The sequence below is a fragment of the Brachypodium distachyon genome, chromosome 4 (genome assembly GCF_000005505.3).
Source record: "Brachypodium distachyon strain Bd21 chromosome 4, Brachypodium_distachyon_v3.0, whole genome shotgun sequence".
Lineage (NCBI taxonomy): Eukaryota > Viridiplantae > Streptophyta > Magnoliopsida > Poales > Poaceae > Brachypodium > Brachypodium distachyon.
The window spans coordinates 18696381-18719933 of record NC_016134.3 but is presented as its reverse complement, the minus strand read 5'-3'; the positions used below and the strand labels follow the sequence as shown (position 1 = coordinate 18719933).

The following is a 23553-nucleotide window of genomic DNA, read 5'->3' as shown; positions in this document are numbered from 1 at the left end:
TAGCAGCACATACATAATCAACACGACCAAAGTTCATTTGTACATAGCATGTATAACTTGAAAGATGTCACGAAGAATATCATACGGTAATTTGTTTTATGTATTGTTAGCAACTTGAATTTGATTACACCATATATTCAGAACTACATATCTTGGAAGTTTTTGCTCAAATGAAGATGATTACAATTTGGCTGCATATATCATCTATTCACTACATAGGTAGGTGTATAAGAGGAGAACACTAAGAAACCTGCAGATTAATGGTTATACAACATCATGTAGTTAACATGAGAATTCGGAAAAGTAACTGTTATAAAATGACATATACTTACAAGAGAATCAGCATACCCGATTGTCCAGAAGTGCTCTAAGCTCACGACTATGTGTCTTACTTAGCCGCTTGCCCCACATGTGGACTGCACCATTAAGGCCAGATGCAAATAGCCTACATAAGGAAAGCCAATAGGTGCAAAGTTTATGCCGTATTTCCAGTAAGAGAAATCCTATTAAGAGTATTGATACTTCCTTTAAAAAAATATTGGTACTTGATACCTGTATGTGTGGCTTATGTCTCCTGCATGCTAGAATATCATTGAGATGGTAAGCTGGTAAAAGTATTGTAAGCAGGTGCACTTAGTAATTAACACTAATAAGTAATAACCTACCATCACCTGATGAACCAACATTTACCACAAGTAGAATCTGAATTTTACAATACAGATAAACACCTACCATAAGAGCTGCCGTTGTAGATTCAAAGAATTTCCAGGAGTTTCTACCATCATTCTGGTTGTATGACCGACAATCACTGTTGTTGTATAACAATTTTGACCCACGAAAAAAGCAGCTATGTTTTTCCAATAACAAGTTCAGATTGATAGTTCAAGATAAGCCACTCCAAGATGAACTTCTTAGGTCATGAACCAGAATTAGTATTTTAAATAATTTGCTTCCTGATGTCATAGGTAAAGAAATGCAGGGATAAAACTAATGGAAGCTAAGGTTCCACCATTGTATTAGCTGAAAACAAAACTTGAGATGACGTACATATTCCCTAGACAACAATGGCATCATCTCTATAGCACAAAAACATTAACTACCAATTCCTTCATAGAATGCACTACGTTGGCAGTCATTCAGGTACATGGTCACATACACCAGCGAAATGTCCGATATACACTCAGCTGTTAGAAGAGGGGCATGTCAAGGCTCATGCCGAAAAAATACATGGGTTAGCTTGGGATTACCGAGAGGCAGAAGAAGCATGACCAGAGCTTGGCCTTCCAGTCATTGAGGAACTGCGGCTGTGCCTTGAGCAGTGCGAAGAAATCCCTGTGCCGGTTCTTGTCCGGGCACCAGTTCCCGAAGTACTTGAAGATGGGGTACACCTGATACTCTGGGTTCGCCTTGAGGTGCCTGAAGATAGTGGTGTACCTCCAGTACCCGATCTTCTCTGACAGGTAGGTGGCGTAGAAGATGAACTTGGCCTTGTAGCCTTCGTGAAGTCTAGCTCTAATTTTGTTAACCGGAGAATTTGCGACTTGTCATCTTCTCGGACATAAATAATGTGATGAGAAGGCTCCTTGCCACACTGCACAGCAAAACAATTTCAGGATATATGTCGTGGTCAGAATAAAAAGGTTCAGCAAAGAAACTGAATGAAAAGGTAAGACGGCGAAAAAAGGAAGTTGTGCTCAGAGCAGTAACTTACTCATCCTTCATTTTCTGTATGTCATCTGGATCTGTTTCACTCAAGTTTTTCTTGAACTGTTGCCTCACCAATCGCCATGGAAACAAGAAGCCCAATATTGTGTTGCCGCTTCACAAAATACAGCAAGTCTAAGAGATATGTGGGTTAAAACAATTATTAGTTGTACTTGCCAAGCATTTTTATATCACACACCGGGGAACTAAGTCTCTTTTATCTCACAATTTTGTAAAGAAAATCACAATTTGATTTTCATAATTCGGATGCATCACATATTACAAAGATTAGTTTGAAGTAATGATACCAGAGAAACATTGATTCATTGGAACAGTTTCCATCAAAAGAAAATAAAGCAAAGTAACTCCAAAAAATATCTGCATGAGACATGATCTGATAATGGGGAAAATTGGTCCTTGGATCTCCTGGAACACTCTTAGAGGATTAAAAAAGAACTCAGCATGTACACCCAATTGACTTGTAAAAAACGTACCACGAAGATAAGATAGTTCAAAAAGATATGCATACCTGACTCCCGATAAACTTTGTCCTCCTTAAGCATTCACTGCAGAACTACAACATGACAGAACCAATGATAGGCAGCAGATAAAAGTTTTCATCCTAAGATGCTATGATTCATATATTTCTTCTTTGTGACAACTTATTATTATAAACATAATGAACTAATGAAGAGATGGGCTGCATAAGGATTACTAAATGTGATTTGCAAAAGCTGAAGCAAAATTTAGGGGGTAAGCTCACTGGAAGTAATAGTCTGATAGAGATACTCCAACTTCACAAGTGACATCCCAGGACTGATTACTAACTGCCATAGAGAAGATGTCCTTTATAGATTGCAGTACTGGAGAGGAGAAGATGGCGACTCCGGCGCGATCGCTCTCGTCACCGGCAAGGATCTCAGCGGTTTCGGCTCTTCACACGTCAGTACGTATCATTCCCGCACCCGTCCCTGTGCGTGGCTGTTCCATTCTCGGCGTGCCTCCTGTGGTGCGGTCAAACTAGGTAGCGTCTGGAGCTAGGGTTTCGCCACGTTCCACACACCATTCTCAGACGCGTGGCGATCGATCGACGGTTTCTCGGTGTGATATCCCCTCCACATCCTGCGGGTTGTCCAACTTCCCCTCTCCACTCCTCGCACTTTCCTTGGAGTCGCTCTTCGCTCACTTTTGGCGCCGCCCTTCCTCACCACCTGTGCGGGTGGGAGCGCCGACGGGAGCATGGCGGGGAACGGCTAGTGGTGACCGTCGGACATTTGCACAGGTGAAACCACCGTGTGTGCGTAACATCATGGTGGCGGCGCGGGGGGGTTATGGACAGTGGCGTGAGGGCTTTGGGGCAGGTCGCGGCCGCGGTCAAGGCCAGGGGTCGTGGCTTGGTTTGGAATCGTGATCAGGATCGGGCAGCTCAGATCCATGAGCAGGGCCAGGCCCGTGCCCTGGATCCCCAGATTTGTGGCCCGGATCAAGAGATCCGTGGTCAGGGTGCTCGGAATTCCAGATGGGATGACGCGGCCTTGGCTACTACTACCGAGGAGTCCTCGGGAACGAATCAGTGGCTGGCGCCGACGGGGGCGGCTACGACGGCGACCGAGACGGTTCCCGTGGGCCGCATCGAGGTGGTTGCTGCTGGTGTTGCTGGAGAACAGCAGCAACCAGCCCGACCGACGGCTTCTCCGCGCAAGCACCCTCGTGAGGACGCATCCCCTCCTTGTGGAGCTCAGGTACCGAATTTGAAGGGGCCTTGTGGCAAGTGTGGGCTTCTGGGACATGCTGTGCGTGAGTGTTCAATGAAGTTTTACGAGGATTATTCTGCTCCTATGTGTGGTTTTCAAGCCAAAGGGCAAGGTTTCTTCTTCATTCCGCCGATTCCTTCTGAGAAATCTCTTAAGGACAAGAACTCTTCAGTTGTGATTACTGTTGTTCAAGGTGTTGCCTCTGCTCGCCAGATTGAGGATGCTTTTAACCCTGTTTTTGCTGGTACTTGGCGATGTTCTGCTCGTCCTATTGGTCCTGGTAAATTTGTCATGCGCTTTCCTAATGCCAAGAAGGTTGCCGAACTATCTCTCTTCAAGGGCTTTGAGCTCAAAAATACTAGAGCAAAAATTGATGTTAATCCTTGGACTCCTTCGGTGGGTGCTAAAGGGGAGATGCACCAAGCCTGTTTGAAGGTTAGTAACATTCCTGGGGACATGCGCTCTGAGGCGGTGGTTGCTTATGTGGGCTCTCTATTTGGAGTTACTTTGGATATTGATGTTGCAACCTTATCTAAATCTGAGTATGTTCGCATCAAGTTGGGTTGTGTTGATGCTCATAGCATTCCAGCTTCTGTTGAGGGTTACTTGGGCACACTGTTGTATGATTTATTTTATGAATGTGAATCTATTGTGGTTGGCCCTAGTAAGAAAGAGACTGCTATTGAGATCCCTTCTGAAGAACATGACTCTGATCTTATGCATACACCCAAGAGACATCGTGGTAATGACATTTCATCTAAGTCTGCTCCTGCTAAGACATTGGGAGATGGTGGTGGCTATGGAGGTGGTAAGAAAGCTGTGCAGGAAGTCCCCCTTGCTGATGAGGAAGAAGAGGATAGTGATGATATGTATGGTGGCTTACTTGTTGAATCTATGTATGAGGAAGCTGAATCAGCTCTGGCCTTCACTGCACATATGTTGCCTATGATGAATGCTATCCCTGAAACTGTGTCTCTGGATGTTCTTGTGAATGTGGGATTGTCACCTTGGCTTAAACACTCTCAGCTTGAACTACCTGCCCAGTTGTTTCATGTCCCAAAGGATGTTGAAGGCATGATTAAAGCTCTGTGCCCTGGTGTGGATTGGAACTGTGCGTCTCCTTATCACCTGAAGAGATTGGGCCGTGGATCTGTTGATGCTTCTCCTGTTCTAGAGGACCCTGTGTGTTACTCTGATGATGGTGGTTCTTTAACTCAAGATTCTCAACCATCTCATGTGATCCCTATTCCTCTGACTAAGCCAAAGGCGAAGAAGGCAGCTGCTCCTGTGCGCTTCAGTGATAGGCTATCCAAGAAGGCACAGGCTCCTATCCTCCAGAAGGCTACTACACTGCTACAAAAGAAGAACCTTGAAGGTATGTGTGCCCCTACTAATTCCTTTTCTGTGTTGGAGGATGATGCTATTATTTCTCGGACACATGCGATGGGGGCTCTTATTTTAGATGACAATTTTGCTTGTGTTAATATCTTACGTGAACTTGAAACTGCGAGAGATTCTCTCAAAACACATATTCATGTTCCCTCTATTACTGTCCCTTCTGATGTCCCTCTTTCTCTTGTTCATTCTGGCTCTTCTATTTTGGAAGAGGTGGAAGATCCACCTGAGATTCCTGGTGATGACTTCATTTTGGTCCAATCTAGGAAGTCTAAAAAACATCAATCACGACTGAATTCAGTTGGTGCGATTGGGCCGCCCAGTGGGGGGCCTGTTGTTCCTAGGAATTCTTCTCAGCCTGGGTCTGGGAGAATTACTAGGAGGACGGGGGGTATTAAAATATCATGATTAGTGGTCTTTTCGGGAACTGTAGGGGGGGTGGGAAGAAAGGAATGGGAACCTGTGTTAGAGAGATAATTTGGGAGCATTCTCTTGATTTTATTTGCCTGCAAGAAACCAAAAAACCTGTTATTTCTGCTGCTTATTTGAGAAAGTTTGATCCCCTTGATGTCTTCTTTTGGACTTGGCTTCCTTCTGAAGGGAAATCTGGTGGTATCCTTGTGGGTGTTAAAAAAGATTCCTTTGAAGTTCATATGTCTAAGGTTGTCAAATATGTTGTGTTGGTTTGTTTATGGGACAAACAATTGAAGATTAAATGGAACCTCATGTCTCTGTATGGTTCTGCACATGATGAATTTAAAGATGATTTTCTTTTGGAGATGGTTGACTTCCTTTCTGGGCAAGATGTGCCTTTTATTATTGGGGGTGATTTCAATATTATTAGGGGCCCTGAGGAGAAAAATCAAAATTACTATCATTCACACTTTATTGATGACTTTAATGCTATAATTCATGCTTTTACTCTGAGGGAAATTGCCCTTTCTGGGGGAAAATTCACCTGGACCAATGGTCAAGACCCTCCTACCTTGGTCAAGCTTGATAGAGTTCTTATGTCTGATAATTGGGAAGACATTTTCCCTCTTGTTTCTGTTAGAAAGCTCCCTAGATCATTTTCTGACCATAATGTCCTTCTTCTCACTTCTGATGGGGCTTAGAGTAGGAAAAATCCTGGTTTTAAATTTAAATTATCTTGGCTCAAGCAAGCTGGTTTTGTTCCTAAGCTTAGAGAGATTTGGTGTGAACCTGTTAGAGCTAAATATATCCTGGATATTATTCAAATCAAAATTAAGAGATGTAAAAAATACTCCTTCTCCCAAGGAGATCTCATGCTGAAAAAGAATGTCGACCTAAAGTTCTAGCGCAAACTCGACCCTAAATGAGAAGAACCATACCGCATCGCCGCAGTATTGGAAAATGGCGCATACCACCTCGAGAATATGAAAGGGCAAAACCTTGTCTATGCCTGGAACGGCGACAAGCTCCGGCGTTTCTACGCCTGAGGAGGACCTTCAAGGGCAATCCTTGCCGCTCCCAAAAGGAGACTATCAGTGCCCAACCGGCCTTTTCCCTACGAAATTTCGAGAGATCGTAAGCGCCAACGAGGTCACGTCTACATAAGGCTTGTAAGTGCCCATCGGGCCATACCTCAAGACAAGGAAGCAATGATCAATAAAGCAAGTCTTTGAGGAAAAATTAAGAGTGGCACGAGACACTCACACGACTCATCGTCGTAAAAGAGCCGCTGCCCCTGTGCCGCTCACCGAGGAACGCGGAAAGGCCTCCGTTGGCCCGAGCATCCTCTAAATATGTCCACGGACATAGGTCGCTACTAGCGACTTGTTCCTTGGTGGATCCTAGCGTACCTCGAGGCCATCCACCAAGTAGAACCAAGTCCCTCGAGGACCGGAAGCTCCTTAAAACGCATTTAAGGGAAACCGTAAAATAGCGAGTTATGCATGAGCTTACTTATCTCGGAGAACCGTGCTCGCCGTATGCGAGACGTCGCGCACGGGCCTGCATGATAGTAACCGGTTTAAGGATCCATAATAATCGCGGGAAAGCATAGCTTCCTGAAGTCCGAAGAGGGAAAATTCCGCATGAAATTTCCCGAACGGCAGGTCGAAATGTCCGGATCACTACCGGCATATCGATAGCGACCCTCACAAGGGTACTAGGACCCATGGCTCGTAACCATGGCCTAAGGCGCCAAAGCCGAGTCGTATCCCAACGGCGACAGCAATTGATAACACAAAAGTGCAATCATAGCGAACGATCGCGAGCTATATAAACTGAGAAAATATAGTACTTCACAAGAAGGAAATATAGTACTCCAAGAAACACATGTTGAGCCAAGTTAACATTTCCGATAATGTCGACTACATGGTGAAACATGAGAAATACATGCTGAGCTAAGTTAACATTTCCGATAATGTTGACTACATAGTGAAGCATGAAACACAACAAAAAAAGCTGCCTTACAATCTCTATGAGTAAGAGCCTAAACATGCTAGCCATGAGGCTGAGTCAAGTGGAGATATGCAACATCGCATAAGTAAGCAGCTGAGGTACATCACCACCTCCGAGGGTGACGAGGCTCACACCTCACCGTCACCCTCCTGAAGAGCAGGCTCAAGGAAACGCACGAAGCGTCGAGCCTGAGCGCGAAGAGGAGCACCCTGGTCCACCAGAAACTTCTTCGCCCCGTGAGACATCTCACCCTCAAGTCCGCTCATCCCGGCATCGCCATCCAGGACTGCCGCAAGCGCCGACGAAACAAGTCGGGCACCCGTACTTAGGAGGCACTTCTTCACACTAGGCTCAATGAGCTCCACCTGGGAAGTAAGCACCCTGCTCGCCTCATCCACCGTACGACACGGAGGAAGATCCGGCTAGGGAACACTCCTCAAGCAAATCATCGTCTCCCGAATCTCGGTGGCCTGAGCAAGTAAAAGCGAAACCACCTCGAGACACGATTCGGAGGAGGGCGAGCACGAGGAGTAAGCATCGGGCCGTCACCCGCTGCCGCCAACTCCACGTTGAGGGAAGCAGCCTCCGCACGGGCATGCTCCCTATCAAGGTTGGCCACCACCAAGTCCTCCTCAACTCGATGGGTCCTCGCAATCTTGTCCTTCTGACGCTCCTCAGCAAGTCAAGCCCTGGTCTCCGCGGCCGCAAGCTCCGCTGAAACGCGGGAAAGCTCGGCCTTCACGGCCTCGCGCCGCACCCTCTCTGAAGCCAACTCGCTCAAGGCAAGGGTAGACTTGGACATCTCCACATCCAAAGCAGCGGAAAGCGCCCCCACCTAAGTCTTGAGGGCAGGAAGGGCACCCACGGCCTCGACCAAACCCCTCACCAAGAAAGAGGAGAGAGTTAGCACAAGCTAACCCGAAGGACCAAGGGAGATACGTCACGGATGCTCACTAGCTCCAGTGTCACGAAAGGGTCTCTCGCTCCATCCTCGTTCGTCGGAAGTGCTCCATCCCTCACTCGAGTCGGGGGCTCGCCCTCAAGAACCCCGGGCTCCGCGACCCTCGCACCTGAAAACAAACCAAGCAGATCATGTCAATATCATTCGGAAAAAGAATGACATGACCAAAAGAGAAGAGCACTCACCCGAGGTAGGAGCATCCTCCTCGGGACGCTCGCGACCAATGGAGAACACCTGGATGCCCACACCACTGGCTCTGGTTGACAACTCGACCACTGAGTCGCTCCAAAGCCGAAGCCCCGTCTCGCGAGTGAAAGCCTCAATCTCGTGACTTGAAGGAGGAAGAACTTGCTCAAGTCCAATCTTTCCCTTCATGTGCAGGTCCAAGGTCACCCTCAGGGGGGACCTCGACTCGCCCACGATAGGATCCGCCGAATCCGCCGGGGCGTAGTCAAGAGAAGGAGAAGGAGTCGGGGGAGCCTTCCTCTTGCATCCACTCGACGAACGAGGTATCTCGAGGACCGGCGTGACAGGCACCGCAAAGCCCAGCACCGCCGTTCCCACCTTCGCCTTCCCACAAGAGTCCCGTAACTTGGACCCCACCGCCAACATCGACGGTGTAGCCAAGCGGGAGTAGCGATCGCCCACTCGGAGAAGGCGACCAAGCTTCGGGTCCTGTCGCATCGGCACCATCTTCCCGAAGCACTTCACGATGATGTTGTGGCATCCCCCCTCGCTGATCTTGGTCTCGTAGTCGCGGTGCTCCGGTCCGCCATACGGACCTATCAGCTGCGCGGCCCACAACGCCGCCTCTCCTCGGAAAACGTCGCTCAAAAAGACAAGCCAAAATTGTTAAGTAGCTTCACAAGGGAAAACAATCAAAGCACGAAGGGGAGAGGAGTGCCACTCACGTGCGGTGACGAGTTGTGGAGGACGGAAAGATCGAGGGACCCCAATCTCAAACCTCGGACGGCTCCTCATCATGAAGCGCCCCGCCATCATCATCTCCTCCATGAGGTCACGAAAGCTCCTCTCAGCGGACACCTCCTTGATCTTGGCCACCTTCCAGAGGTCGGCCGACCGAGGATCGCCGGGGTGAGACATCTCCCTGAGGCCTCCGGCCCCAGAGTGCCGAGGGAGATCACCCGTGTGCCGAAGACGGGTCTTTGAGGCCCGAAGGACAAACCACTGGGACTCCCACTTGACGAACAACCTCTCCGCGCTCTTCCCTGGCATGAGCAGGAAGTCGTCCCCAAAGCCGGAACGAAGCCTCAGGTTCACCGAACCAAAGGCGCTCAGAGCAAAGCCGTCCGGAGTGAGCAACTCCCTCACCCCCACGGTAAAGTAGAACAGCAGAAACTTCATCGAAGGCTCCTCGTGAAGCGCCGTCTCACACAGCCACCTGAAAACATTCAACCTCACGATCATCGACGGGTGAAGATGGGCCAACTCGTTGTCGTACGTCTCCAGGAACTCCAGCAAGAAGGCGTGAACAGACACACACAGGCCGGCGTGGAACCAAGCCGAGAATGCCACGATGCATTCCGGACGCCGCCGCTGGTCGAGCCTAACCTCCTCGCCATCGGGCAGGATACCGTCCCCCTTGGGGAAGTATCCCGCCTCCTCCAGCTGGACAACATCCTCGGGGCTCATCGAAAAAGGGAGAAGGTGGTCGTGTGCCCAACCTCCGCCGTCCACCGCGCTGTCGGGACCAAGGGAGGACCAACACGAGGGCGGAAGGAGACCTTCTTCCGCGACGGTCGGTTCGCCGCACGCTGCGCCGCGGACCCCTTGGAAGACCCCCTCGACAGGTCACCGGCCGGACACTCGACATCGGGCCCCGCCATCTCACCTGCAAAAAGATCCACCAAGAATTAGCAAAATGTGGTCAAGTTCCGAAAAGAATCGGCAAAGGAAAGGAAGGTAAGCTCCTTGGGCCGAAGCCTCCGTCCCGCGCCGCAAAAACAAAAAAGAGGAGGCCGAAGCTCCTAGGGCCGCAGGCCCACTCCCTCTTCGGCCCATCTACATAAAAAAAAAGGAGGAGGACGACAGGGCAGGCTACCGCCCGTGCCCTCCGCGCATTCAACGAAATGCCCCTGCGCGCCAAGTCCAAGCTGCGTCGCCCCCTTGCGGCCGCATTTGTGCTTGCGTTCGCGCGCGCCGCGCCCTCGTGCCCGCATTCGCACGCATCGCCGCGCAGCGCCCCCGCTCGCACCCGCTCTCGCGCGCCACGACTCGCTGCACCAAGACCGCGCCCCCGCCGCACGCCGTCTAGCCGCGCCGTGCCCCGCGCACGCCCACACCGCGCCTTGCTAGCCCCTCGGTGCGCCATCGCCGCTCCCGCAGTGCATGCGCGCCCGCGTCGCGCCCGGCCATGCCCGCGCCCATGCCAAGCCACGACGCACCGAAGGTGTTCGAGCACGCGCCCGCAAGGATCGGCGGCACCTAGAAGACATGAAAAATGATACCACAAGGCCGCCCTCACCTCCACAGGAGCAGGAAGAACGCGGCCGACGACGAGGGTCTCCCGGGAGAACTTGGAGGCACGATCGGCACCTCGCTCCTAGCGGCCTCAGATGCACCCCGCGCCCTCACGAAGATTCGATGACGAGAAGCTTCCTCGGCGGTTCCTTGGCAACCAACATGACCTCCATCGTTGCTAACTAGTGGCTAATGCCCCTGTGGGGCGCCTACAATACACCAACCTCTCGAAGAGATGTCGGGCGCCGCCGAACTCGTCTTCGACGCCGGACAAATCAAACGAGCATGGTGTAGGCTTCTCCAGTGGACAGGGGTGCCATTTTATAGGCCACCGGAGCTCCTAGGCGTCCGAGTCGGGCCAATGACGAGGTGACACCTCGCAGTCGTATGCCCTGTCCAAAGCAAGGAAAAAACAAGGGTCCCAAATTTGCAAAAGGAAAAGGAGGGAAGAAAAGGAAGGAGGGGGGGGGGGGCTCCTCTGGCCGCCCCGACCAGACGACCAGCACCGGCGTCACCTCCCGCCGGCGTCACCATGTCCAGGACGGAGGAAAAGGGGGCTGTGGCTCGGCCACTTTTTCTCCCCCGTACAAAGGAGGAAGAAGGGTTCCTATCCTTTGGATCTAGGGCGCCCGGTCTTTCAAGACCGTCCGATTTCCCTACTAACGCCTGAACCGATATCGGGCCTGGCTGGGCCACGGCCCAGCAGTGGCCCAAAAAGCCGGCCCGCAAAAAAAGGGGGGGTGGCGCGCTCGAAGGCGGCCCAAGCTTCGGCCCAAACTCGCGTCCGCGCGCGCAAAGCCAACCCAGCAAGCTCGCGAAGCAGGCAGGGTTCGAAGACTTTGCAAAAAGGCCCAAGATTTCGGGAAAATTACCAATAAGACCTCGGAATTTTCGGGGAGGCCCGCAGGGCCCTTGATTTTTGCAAAAAAGTCCTCCCGGACGCCGGTTTTCTCGCAGAGAGGCCCATGGGGTACCGGTTTTTGCTAAAATACCCCTCGGAACTCGATTTCTCGCAGGGAAAATCGCCGTAGGCATGGAATTTCCCCGAAACGCCTCCAAGGCTCCTGTTCTTTGCAGGAACCACCAAGTACCTCCGTTTCTCACAAGGAAGCTCGCCAGGGAATCCATCAAAGACACCATCATGAATACAAGAACAAGAAAAAGGATCAAAAGTCTCGCATCGAAGGTTGACCCGAAGGCATTCTCAAAGCCTCATGCTCAAGGGGGCTACTGTTGTAGTAAAATAAAATCCTTATATGGGCCGGGCCGTAAATCCTACGTGGCGACGACTAAGTCAACATTTCCTAAGCATGAGTCAAGACGCCCACGTGGCGCAGTCAATCCTACGTGGCAAAAGAAGACAAGTCAACAAGTCAAGCCTCTCATGCCATGATCAAAGGGTGGGATGAGTTAGAGTAGGGGGCAAGAAAGTTGTGGGGATGAGGCTTTTGGTCCATGGTGGACCATGGACCAACCCTCACTTTCCCCCTCATTGTGCACACAAAAGTTATGGACCAAGGAACCACTTTTACCATTTTGCTCCAACTTTTCTCTCTCCCTCAAGGGTAGCCATGGTCTTTTGTCATGGACCCTAGGCTATAAATACCCTCCCCATGGGGGCATGTACCATTCACTCTCACTTGAATAAACTCAAGAGGAGAGGGCTAGAGTGCTCCCCCTAAGGTTCGCTCTCGCGCGCCGCTCTCGACTGAAAGTCGATCGGCCTCGAGGAAGCCTTCTAGGGGACTCTAGTTTCGAGGCTCCGAGCTAACCTTGTTGGCACGGGCTCGAAGGAGATGGGGTTGGGTTAGAGTTCCGAGGGTATCCTAACCTCGATACTTGGAAAGACGCGTTGGGTCCAAATACGAGGCGGCCCCAACGAATCTCTCGCTAAAAGGTGTCTTGGGAAGATCTGCTCGATCCAAACCCTTGGCTAACAACCCCTTCGAAGCCATTCCTAACATAGGATTAAGTCGCACCTGAAGGGTCGACCGAATCTATTCAAAAATATCGACGTGTCAACTTGTCCAAGTGTACGGCGACTTTCGCTATAAAGCCGGTGTACACGCCCTACCTTTATACCCGCACTTGTGCCATCGAGCATTGGCACCCCTTACTCTAATTGTTGTCGAGAACAACGACATTATAAAAGAGTGTTTGGAATGTTCCATAGAAAAAAATAGTGTTTTTGTGATTAGACGGAATAAGAGAGGAGAGAGATAGAGAGGAGATGCATTGGAACTTCCAAAGGAAAGTTTCAAAGATGAGTCCTCCAAAATTTGAAAGAAAATTTCTTATCCCATGAAATTCCTTTGGTGCAAATCCTATGATCCAAATGGCATTTATAGGAATTATTATTTAGGATTGTAATCTTCTATTTTTCCTTCAAAAATCCCATGATCCCAAGAGGCCCTTAATATATCTTCCCCATAAAAAAAGAAAGAGCACATGTGGCCAAGAGCATCTCCAGCAGCTTAATCAAATTGGTTAAAACTGTTATTGTGCCAAATAGATGCAAAAAAATCACTCCACCGGCTTACCTATCTCTATAATTTTTAGGTAATCACTCAAATTTTCCTCTCTACTCAAATATAGGTAACCAAAACTCCATTTGGTAAAAACTCACTTACGCCGTTGTGCGGGAATAAAACTGCCCCGACCGTACATTTCCGTAGGCGACCCGACACTACGCCACTGCCCTCTTGCTACCACACCAGGCCCACACGAGATGCCCTAGACCCTCAATCGAGCCTACAGCGGCCGGAATCGAGCCCGTCGTGCCGCCAAAATCGAGCCTGCCGCGCCCCGGATTTGAGGTCGTCGTGACGCTAACGACCAGCAGACGCCACGGCAGAGGAAGGGCAGCCACCATGCAACAAAGGAGGTGAGCGGTGGAACAAGAGGGAAGCAGCAGCGAGGGGGAGGGGAGCGGCGGCGCTTGTGGGTAGCGACGGAGGAGCAGGGGTGGCAGCGGCTGCTGGGGGCCAACGACGCCGAGCAAGGGAGCGCCAGGGTCGGTGTGTGTAGGGAGAGGGAGAGAGAGAGGGGGGGGCTTTTGTCCCTGATGTGTGGAACCCGTATGTCAGCGTGGGGTATAAAAGAAATTAAGAAATGAGGAATAGGTAAGCTGCTTCACAAGTGGCAAAGTTTTTTCCGGCTTCTTTCTTCTATCCGTAAAACTGGTTTTAGGTAAGTTGGTACAAATGTTCTAATTTCTTTGCAGAAATAGGGCAGAAATGTTGTAATGGGGTGCCTTTTTTGATCGGCCCTGAACCAGAATTTACATGCAGGAAGGTCCATAGCTGGCAGCGGCAATGACATGAGGACCTTCTCGGTGATATTCAGAAATTACGAAAATCTGGTTTTGCTATTTTAGGACCACCCAAAAATAACTGTTTCTAAAGTCCACATTAACAATCATTCAATTTCTGAAAATCTCTTTAGAGGAAAATCTCTCACTCACCCAGCCAATCTCTGAAGATGAAATAAAACTTGCTGTTTTTAACTCATATGCTGAAGAGGCACCGGGCCCTTATGGTTTCTCTTTCCTGTTCTATCAAAAAATTTGAAATACCATCAAAATGGATCTAAAGGCAATGTTTGATTGTTTCTTTCACAATGATCTTCATCTTTACAGACTGAATTTCTCTATGATTACTTTAATACTAAAGAAGCTGATGCTACTAGTATTAAGAAATACAGACCTATTGCTCTCACTAACTGCAGTATCAAAATCTTCACCAAATTCTGCACCAACAGACTTAGCCCCTGTGCCAACAGAATTATTAGTTCTAACCAAACTGCCTTTTTAAAAGGTAGATATATTTTGGAAAGTGTGGTGGCAGCACATGAAATTATTCATGATGTTCATGCTAAAAGGCAGTGGGCCATCTGAGATTAACTCTCAGATGGTCCACTGCCTTTGGGATAATTATGAAGGTCATGTTAAATACCACCTTGCAAACTAGGAATTAGTCTCTATGAAACAAGATTTTGGAGGCTTGGGCATCCCCAGCCTCAAGGATCTTAATATCTGTCTCTTGGCCAACTAGATTAGACGTTATGACCTTGATTCCCACAAACTGTGGAGGAAAATCATTGATTTCAAATATGATGCTGCATCTCTCAATATTTTTGCTTGCTCTGAATCCATTGCTTCTCCATTCTGGAGAGGAATTCTATGGGCATCTCAGGCAGCAAAGATGTGATATATATGTGGCCTATTGGAGATGGAAAAAATATCAACTTTTGGGAAGATCAATGAATTGGAGGCTCTAGCCTGGCCATTCAATACTGGGAAATTTACTATATCTGCAATGAATATAATAAAACTGTTGCTGAAATTTGGGATGGTGTGGATATCAAACTCACCTTTAGGAGAGGCTTTATCCCACACCTCATGCAACTTTGGCAAGATTTGGTGGCAACTGTGTCTGCCACTTCACTTACACCTTGTCACTTCACTTACACCTGAACCTGATCAGTTAATCTAGAAGTTAGATAATAAAGGAGCTTACACTACAAAGTCACTTTATGCCCGGATTAATTTCAGGGGATTACCCCGGTTGATATCCCTTTTGTTTGGAAGCTGCATGTTCCCCCCAGAATAAAAACTTTCCTGTGGCTCATCCATCGTAATAAGATTCTTACCAGAGACAACTTAAATAAAAGGCAACATGTTAATGACCTGACTTGTCAATTCTGTAGTGACCCTGAATCTGTGCAACACCTGTTTTTTGATTGCTTAGTTCCCCAACTTATTTGGGAGCAGATGTATACTTTCTATGGAAAAACTTTGGACACATCATTACAATGCTTGACCTCACTTTGGAAAGATAATAAGAAATTCGAAGTAATCAATATGTCTAATGCTGCAATTCTCTGGTCTACTTGGAAACTTCGGAATGACTTATTCTTTAGATATAAATCTTGGTCTTCTTTGCAGGTACTTTGGCGGATGGTCCTAAAACACCTTCGGTCATGGAAGGTGCTCTGCTCAAGCGCAAAACGGCCCGCCCTGGAACATATTCTGCAACAGCTGGAAGGCAAATCTATGAAGATTCCAAGGCTGCTTCCAGGCTAACTAAAAGGAGGGCGATCTCAATGCTGGCGATGAGCGCCTGTCAAGACATCTAGACGATGAAGCTGTAGGAGAACGCAGACTGAAGCATAACAGACTAACACCCCTTTTAGCTGACGTTTCTTCTGGCTTACCGTGCTGTTGAACTTAACTCTTTTGATCCTGTAACAGGATAGATGATCTCTGAGACTTCGTGGCCTATAGGCCTGCACTTTCTTCACTCCTGCGCTTTCTGTTGAGGCAGATGAACAACTATGTTTCGTTTATCATAATGATGAATGGAACAGGGGCTAGGCCCTTTTGATCTACAAAAAAACAATCATTCAATTTGTTTAAACGAAAAACAATCGCACGATTTGATAACTAAGATTCATCTGCCTACATAGCGATAGGATCTTAACAGATGGCTATGAATGTTGAACTGTAAATTTATAAAGTTGTACCAACAAACCAAAATTGTTGTGCTCTTCGCTTGAAGAGAAACAGCATATCAACAACCAGCGAAAGAATCTCGTGCTGATATGCGTGAACAGAATGATGTAGGCGCTAAGTTCGCGCACCAACTGACCAAACTCCATGGGACCATGACCAGTCCCATGGCACTGCTACTGCTTCCGACTAAAGAATCCACAATTCTACATCAACGAGAGACTGAAGGTACCCCTCACCCAATGGCACCACATCAGGGCTTGCTTGACGGAGGATTATTACAAGCTTTAGTTATACTTAAAAATGCATCCGACAACCTCCACACAGTATGTGTTATAGTGAAGTTATCAGTTACACAAAATGTGCATTCTGACCGGAGTAAGGAAAAAACAATGAAGCAGATTATCATCTCATTGCATTGCAGTTAGTTTAAAGAGTACCACAGTCAAGCAGGAAGTAGGATCTTCAGGTTCAAACCACCACATAGGTCCACAACAGCACAGCGATAATTAAACAACGCAAGCTACATGAGTCAATTACGGCAGATAATATATTAGACTAGGCAAGGTGGTTGGAATAGGCTATTTACAGGGTTGAGGGCTGAGAGGGTGGGGCCTGAGCTTACTTCTCTACGCATACATTATATGGCAGGACCGGCGGCTGGACTTGCCTCACCAAAATAAAAACCAAAACTGCAGCAAATAAAGGTGCGACTTGACCATCAGGACAAGCTCCATCTACAGATAAGGTACTTCGGGCTTATCCAGTACATAAAAATGCATTCTCAGCTACAAACCGCAATTCCTTCTACAGGTGCATTAACTTCTGTCTCCCTTCAAAAGACCTGCTAAAAAGCAAGATGATCAACAACAGCTCAGTCCAGTGTCTACGGGGTGCAGCCACTGAGGGAGCAGTAATTGTTACCAGCTGAGATGGCATTAGCAGTTCTCTGAATTAAGAGAGGAGGCGGATAAGCAGCCTCGCACTTCTCTCGCAGCCGAGCCCCTTTCCATCGAATTAGCAGGACTTTCTTCCGAACGCGAGTTCAGGGCTCCTGGAGCCATCCGCTGGACCTCCTCCCTTGTGTAGATGAAGATCTTGTGAACTATATTGCAGAATTCACTGTCCAAGGAAGAAATTTAGATGCACTCAACATTTCGTAATTACACTAGAAGCACATGATAAGCGTCCAGCAGTTACTTACCTCCAGGGATCATCCCCAACCAGCATCATGTCCCCTTCATGGTCAGTGTAGACAACCATCCATTCCTTGTTAGAACTCTTCAGATCGCCATTAAAGTCAAACATGTCATCCAGTTCAGAAACCAGCTCCATGTAGCCATTAAACTTTGTCAGGTCTACAGACCGGCCAAGTGCAATTCCTTGCTTGTGAACCTGAAACGTGTAGTTTCTAAGAATCATCACATTGGACAAAAGGGAAACCATTGGAAGTAGTGGACAGGGCATGAGGTTCACAAGCATATAACGTCATATTTTTTTTACATTTGCTGAGATAACGTCATATTTTTTTAATGGGATATATGTAAAAGCAGCCACACAATTCCCAGCGAGGAGTCTTTGCAGTCTTATGCTAGAAAAGAGTTCTAATTATGCATGCAAGGGTTGATTACAGAATTAGCTGGTTTCATAAGTATGTCCAAGTTGTGAATTTGGATGTTTGCAAATAAATATATCTTAAGCTGCTCAAGAAGCTTTCTCAACAGACATTCAGCGATGGAAAAATTATTTGGAGAACCATTCAAAAAGCATTTAACACGAAACCTAGATTTTGTGAGCATTTGGCAGATTGGGTAGATTGTGAGACAAAATGTGGGCAACAGTCGCAAGAAGAACACACCTTCTTGCAGCTTCTAGCTGATCCACCCCGTGATTTGCCTGACGCATTTCTTGAAGCTTGCTGACAAGAAAGATGCTTCTCAGGAACAGAATCTGCATATGGAGCATCGAGTGGCTTCGGAGTCTTAGAAGGGTCATAACACTTCTCTGGTTCAGTTGCATCCATTCTACACAATTCAGCACTCCCTGGAGTGTGCGGCATCCCATCATATGCAACACTTGGCGGAGATTTCAGAGGTTCAGATTTCGCTGGGCTGTCAAGGTGAATCCCAAATAGTTTGCATGAAGCGCCTTTCGTTTTCTGCATGTCACCATGACCAACAACCAAAGGTTGAGGCTTGATCACGCGCGGCTGTGTGTCATCCATGTGGGAACTTGGCATCATGTGGCCAAACCATCCAGTTGAGTATTGATCGAAGCCGCGGCCTGGCAGTGCAGCATAGCCTCCATTCCCAAACTTTGTATTTGCAGCCCTTTGAGGCAACCCAGCAACCTCCTGCATCATTGGATAGTTCTGTTTGTTCAACCCAAAGCCAGTATTCTGAGGCATCAACGACCATGAGCCAGGAAACGTGCTGTGACTGCCTTGCTGATCTTGATAGTGAGCGTTGACTGTGTGCCAGAAATTTGAATGACCTGCAGCGATCTGCTCAGGGAAAGAACGGAAACCCTGCTGGTTCTGTACATCTTTAGGAGGCTGAAATCCAGATAACATTTCACTGTAACTCTCAGGCCTGCTCATCTGCATCCAACCATTTGAACCTAGTTTTATCTGAGTAGGAATGTTGTTTTTCTCACGTTCAAACCCTGAGGGCTGCAGGACAGATTTCTGTGTAGTGTCCAATTCGCTGCCATCACCAAAACCAGTTTTCGGGGTTGCATTCTCTTGAGTCTGGAAAGCCCTTTGTAAAGCATGCTGTTGCGTCTCCGCTGCCACTTTGGGAGCAACTAGATCGAAAGGACATACACATGTATTAGCAAAAACAATAACTATCCTAAAAGTTTCACATTGATGACAAGACCAAACCTTCTTTTGCTTGAGTAGAAGAGTCAGTTGTGGAAGCTATAACATTCGGGCGAGGCCTTTTGGTTCTTGGCACTGGAAGCGGATTAATTGGAGGAGGGCTTACAGCAGGTTCTATTTGCCAGGGAGAAACTCTTTCAGGGCGAGGAATTGAAGAAGCTTCATCCCAGCGCACCTGATTTATATGAAAACAAATTAGACCAAAGCTCAGCGGGACGAATGTAGCTCACATGAAAAGCAAAAGAAGGATGTGGTACCTTAAGGGAACGCCATTTGGATTCAGCCCATCCAGCTGGATCAGAATCCCCCATTCCAACAATAGTCCCAGTGAATCTAATGTACAAGCATCGAATGTTTTTAAGTTGCTTCTGATAGACATATCATTTATGGTGAAGTAGAACACATATCCAGCAAAACCTGAACCAGGAAGCAGCTCACCTTTGCTCTGGAGCCTCTTCACCTTCAAACCTCATCTTAAATCTCATCCCAATAGAGTAATTGCGTTTGAGCGATTCCATATAACGATCATAAGGGACCACAAACTCTGCTGGGCTAGTCCTGAAAGGGCAATGTAAAGAATTTGTTAAGATCTTGAAAGCACTATATAAGCTCAGCCCGGAAGGAAACAGTGTTGCTCTTAAAGTGCATTCAGGAATTATTGCCTAAAACATGGAAAGAGCTGATGACAAACCTAGGTTTATAGTACACAGTAAACATGGTCCCTGTGTTAACAGCATGCCATGCTGTAGCAAGAACACCAAGATGCATACTGTGACTGGATATTACTGAAGACGGAACATTGGTTTGCTGCCTCATTGCACGTCTGACTCCAACACGTAGCTCCCCGTTCTCACCTCTGCACACATCATGGGGAGTACTTATTAAATGGTATACACACACGAAAAGAAAGAGTTCAAAGTAAATAGCACAAATAGCTCAGCATGTCTAAACATCAGACCTGAGAAAGATGAAGGCATCCCCAGCAACAAGTCGTTTTGCACTGACGAATACACTCCAACCGCTTTGCAGAAGGTGTCGGCGTGGCTGACCTGGATTTTGCACAAACATGTCGTTGAGACATTCAAATAGGAATGAATATTGTAATCCTAGGCTGGCAAAATCAAAACACGGGTGATAGCCAACTTACTGTATAAATAGGAGTATATAGGACAACGATAAATTTACAAGGCACTTAGAAGCAAGAGAACTACTTGTCCTAAGGAACTAGAGCATGCAACTGCAGAATTAATTAATAGAAGTTATGTACGTGAACATTCTCTAATGCAGGCTCTGGCCAAGAGACCAAAATGCACGAGTTGTATGAAACACAAATCGATTCCTCTAATCAATCCAAAGGGAATGAGCTATAGGGAATTGTACTGGGAGGGTGCATTGGAGACAAATCTACGATCAACAGAACATGTAAAGGGCTAGTCATGCACTCAACTGGTTTTTCACTGTACAATCAAAAGGTCAGTATAAAGTATGCTTTCCAGTCATGGGAGCTGTTAGTAAACAAAGAGGAGCGCCACACATTCCAGACATAGTGAAATAATTACGAAGATGCTGAATGATCACCTCTGAAGATGTGACGGAAGCGCCATTCTGCCCCATGCAGGTCCTTTGCTGTCAGCTCTTGTGTCGGAGGTTGCCGGCTCATATCCTGATCAAGCCAATGCAAAGATCATACTACAACTGAAGCAGCATCTTCCTTTTTATGATCGCTAGACCTAGAACTAAAGCAATGAAAACTACATCAAGTGAAAGATTTAGCGGGCCTAACCAATGGAGGGAGACACTCATCTGCGTGGCGACGCAGCACAGAGAAGCCACCATGCGTGCTTGTGTCTGAGGCAGTCAATGTCTTGCAGAAGGAGTGCACCCGTGGCCTCACAGGCGCAGCTGATGGCGCAGCAGACACCTCCTCGGTAGAAGCATTCTCCTCTTGCTGCTAAAACAATAACAGCAAATAGAGCTTCTAAGCAGCCAAACCTAGATGCCCATATGAAGTAGTGTCAAACAGGGGCAATCCCTTACCTTTGATTCAGGAAGCAGAGTGAGCTGAGCGTAGACCTCATCAGTGTCTGACTCGGCCTACAAATGAAAGTACCATCAAACACGCACACTAGTGAAAAGGATAGTTCACGGTTTGAGAGGAAGATGGTGGAGTGAAAATGATAGCGCACAGCTGGCAAGCAAGACGGCATAAGTACCTTTAATTCAACGTTCATGACCTCGCACAAGATCTTCCATGGGAGATTGTACAGTTGCATCCGCTGCTCAGCCACTTGGTTGGTCGATGCCTCCACCTGAAATTGACGAGAGCAGATACTCCAAAGTTAGCTCCCAAAATACATGGCTAATCAAACCGAGAATACAGGATATCGGAGCTGAGTCACTGATTATAGAAAGGGAATGAGCTAGTATATGGAACCGGGATTTTTTTTTAGTTTAAACAGTAGCCAGAAAAGGCGTCCAATTATAGAAAGCGAGAAAGAAATTAATGTCAACAGGTGATACAAATTAATGTCAACAAGTGATACAAATTTACCCAAAATTACTGGTTGCATGAGGCAGTCACAGATGAGCATAAAATTCTCAAATTCTGCCAAATAAAAAAGCATGGAGAAGAAGTAATAAGTGACAACTCAAAGGGGACACAGCACTGCTTGGTGCTCTAGTACCAAAATAGCTAAATTTCACGGATAAATTACTGCAACCTTAGAATTTTCAGCGATGGAAGAGAGAAGGCAGCTCGGATTGCACTGTACAACTAAAAATTGGGAAATTTTGGGAGAAAGGGTAGCTCGGATTGAATAGAACTAAAAATTAGGAAATTATGGGAGAAAACGAGAATCTCTACCATATCAGCCAAATTGTAGCACCAAAGCTCAAAATTTCTAGAGGCGGAGATTAAAGACCCTTCGATTCGGTCCTCAGGCACCAAACCCCTAAAATTACAGCACCTCAAAGGCCCTAGGTTTCAGGCAATCGAACAAAATTACCAGAATTGGACCAACAGAGCTCATAAACATGATTTCACTGGAGGGAAACGAAAATTTCGGAAGCATGCTTACGAGAACACTACACTGACAAGTGACAAGGGAAGAACGTGAGGATTCCGCCACCAAAACACAAAAAAACAAAGTTCACACCTCAACACAAAAACAGCCGCGGACAAACATTAAAAGCAGCCAAAAACCATGGGAAACCATGCTCCGATCACAGAAGAAACAAAATTGAAACCTCATGGAGGCCGAGAAAACACACCAAAAAGAATGGAATTCCCTAAAGCGAAAAGGCGGCGAAAAGAAGACTCCAAATTGGGCAGCTGCCGCTCACCTGCTCGATGTGCCCCTGCGGGAAGTAGAACACCTTGTCCCCGACCTTCGGCACCGTGACCAGCGGCCCGGCGCATGCGCTCCACAGCTCCGAGAACAGAGCATCCTCCCCTTCTCCTCCTCCGCCGGCTGCGAACCCAAAGCCCAACCCCCGAAAGTACAAAACCCATGTCAAAACCCACCAGGCCCAAACCCAGACACACGCACACTAGAAACACGACCCCGCAACACTAACCTCGCGCCGCCGCCGTCGCCGCGTCCCCCTCGCCGCCGCCCGCCGCGGCAGCAGCAGCAGCTGCTGCACAAGACATCCCAGCCAGATCTTCACATCCGCGCCTCCTCCCCGCGCGCGCTCACCTCCCGCACCGCACAAACCGGGCCCGAATCGCGTGAATTTCCGGTCGGATTCGCCCCGCGCCGTCGAATTCCCCTCCGATTCGCGGCAGCAGCTCCGCAGTGTCTCCTCTTCTCCTCTCCTCTACTCTCTCCTTTTTTTACCGGGGGATTTAAGAAGGCGACGTCAGTTCGCGAGGGAGGTGGGGGAACTATTTGTGTGTGAGCTTTAAGTAGGAGGTGAGGTTACCGTAGATGGAGGGTTTTTTTTTTTAGGGGATTACCGTAGATGGAGGTGAGCAGACCGGCGCGGCAAGGTGCAATTATTTCACCGGGGTGGACCTGGGCCGGGTCTGGGTTTGCGGGGTGGAGACGGGCCGGGCTGGGCCTGTCTCGCTCCTGCAGGCAAGGGGTAGGTGCAATAAATATTCCTGTTGGAGCGTGGGATATTGCCGTGGTTCCTCGTGTGTCTCCTCGAGAGTATTCTTTGGTGCGGTGTGGTGTGCTGTTCTGGGAGCTGGTCAGAGCTCGGAAGACATGGCTCGTGGCCGAGGTCGCCGTGGAAAAAAATATTCGAAAAGGATGAGTTGGAGGTTCAAAGTCTGTTGGTTTACGGTGGGTAGTAACTTACGTACATAGTTAGTTAGTAGTAACATATAGATGTTGTCATGTATTTTGTCATTAATTGTGTTGTATACTCGTCTTGTTTTGATTTGTGTGATGTTATGGTAACATATTTAATTACCATTTCTTTCTTTTTCTTCATT

At 47.8% G+C, this 23553-nt stretch overlaps 2 protein-coding genes across 4 annotated transcripts; both read right to left on the bottom strand.

The window, feature by feature from the left end:
* Window positions 1-241: 241 nt before the first annotated feature.
* Window positions 242-2945, bottom strand: LOC112268651 (magnesium-protoporphyrin IX monomethyl ester [oxidative] cyclase, chloroplastic-like). Its single transcript, XM_024454571.1, has 6 exons — window positions 2891-2945; window positions 1248-1495; window positions 666-702; window positions 553-574; window positions 349-445; window positions 242-250 (listed from the first exon to the last, which is right to left on the bottom strand). Exons 1-6 carry the CDS (start codon window positions 2943-2945, stop codon window positions 242-244), a joined length of 468 nt encoding a protein of 155 aa, XP_024310339.1.
* Window positions 2946-16624: 13679 nt separating this feature from the next.
* LOC100823699 (auxin response factor 23) lies at window positions 16625-22998 on the bottom strand. Of its 3 annotated transcripts, none has more exons than XM_010239389.3 (15): window positions 22689-22998; window positions 22455-22582; window positions 21326-21421; window positions 21150-21206; window positions 20896-21063; window positions 20691-20775; window positions 20071-20161; window positions 19804-19968; window positions 19551-19670; window positions 19370-19445; window positions 19116-19287; window positions 18090-19036; window positions 17436-17626; window positions 17156-17353; window positions 16625-17078 (listed from the first exon to the last, which is right to left on the bottom strand). In XM_010239389.3, the coding sequence occupies exons 1-14, from the start codon at window positions 22762-22764 to the stop codon at window positions 17170-17172; spliced, it is 2556 nt and encodes an 851-aa protein (XP_010237691.1). In that variant the 5' UTR covers window positions 22765-22998; the 3' UTR covers window positions 16625-17078; window positions 17156-17169. The 3 variants fall into 3 exon arrangements, with proteins under 3 accessions (XP_010237691.1, XP_010237690.1, XP_014758384.1); XM_010239388.3 differs by having other exon boundaries at window positions 16625-17075; XM_014902898.2 differs by having other exon boundaries at window positions 16625-17075; window positions 20896-21060.
* Between the last annotated feature and the right edge of the window lie 555 nt (window positions 22999-23553).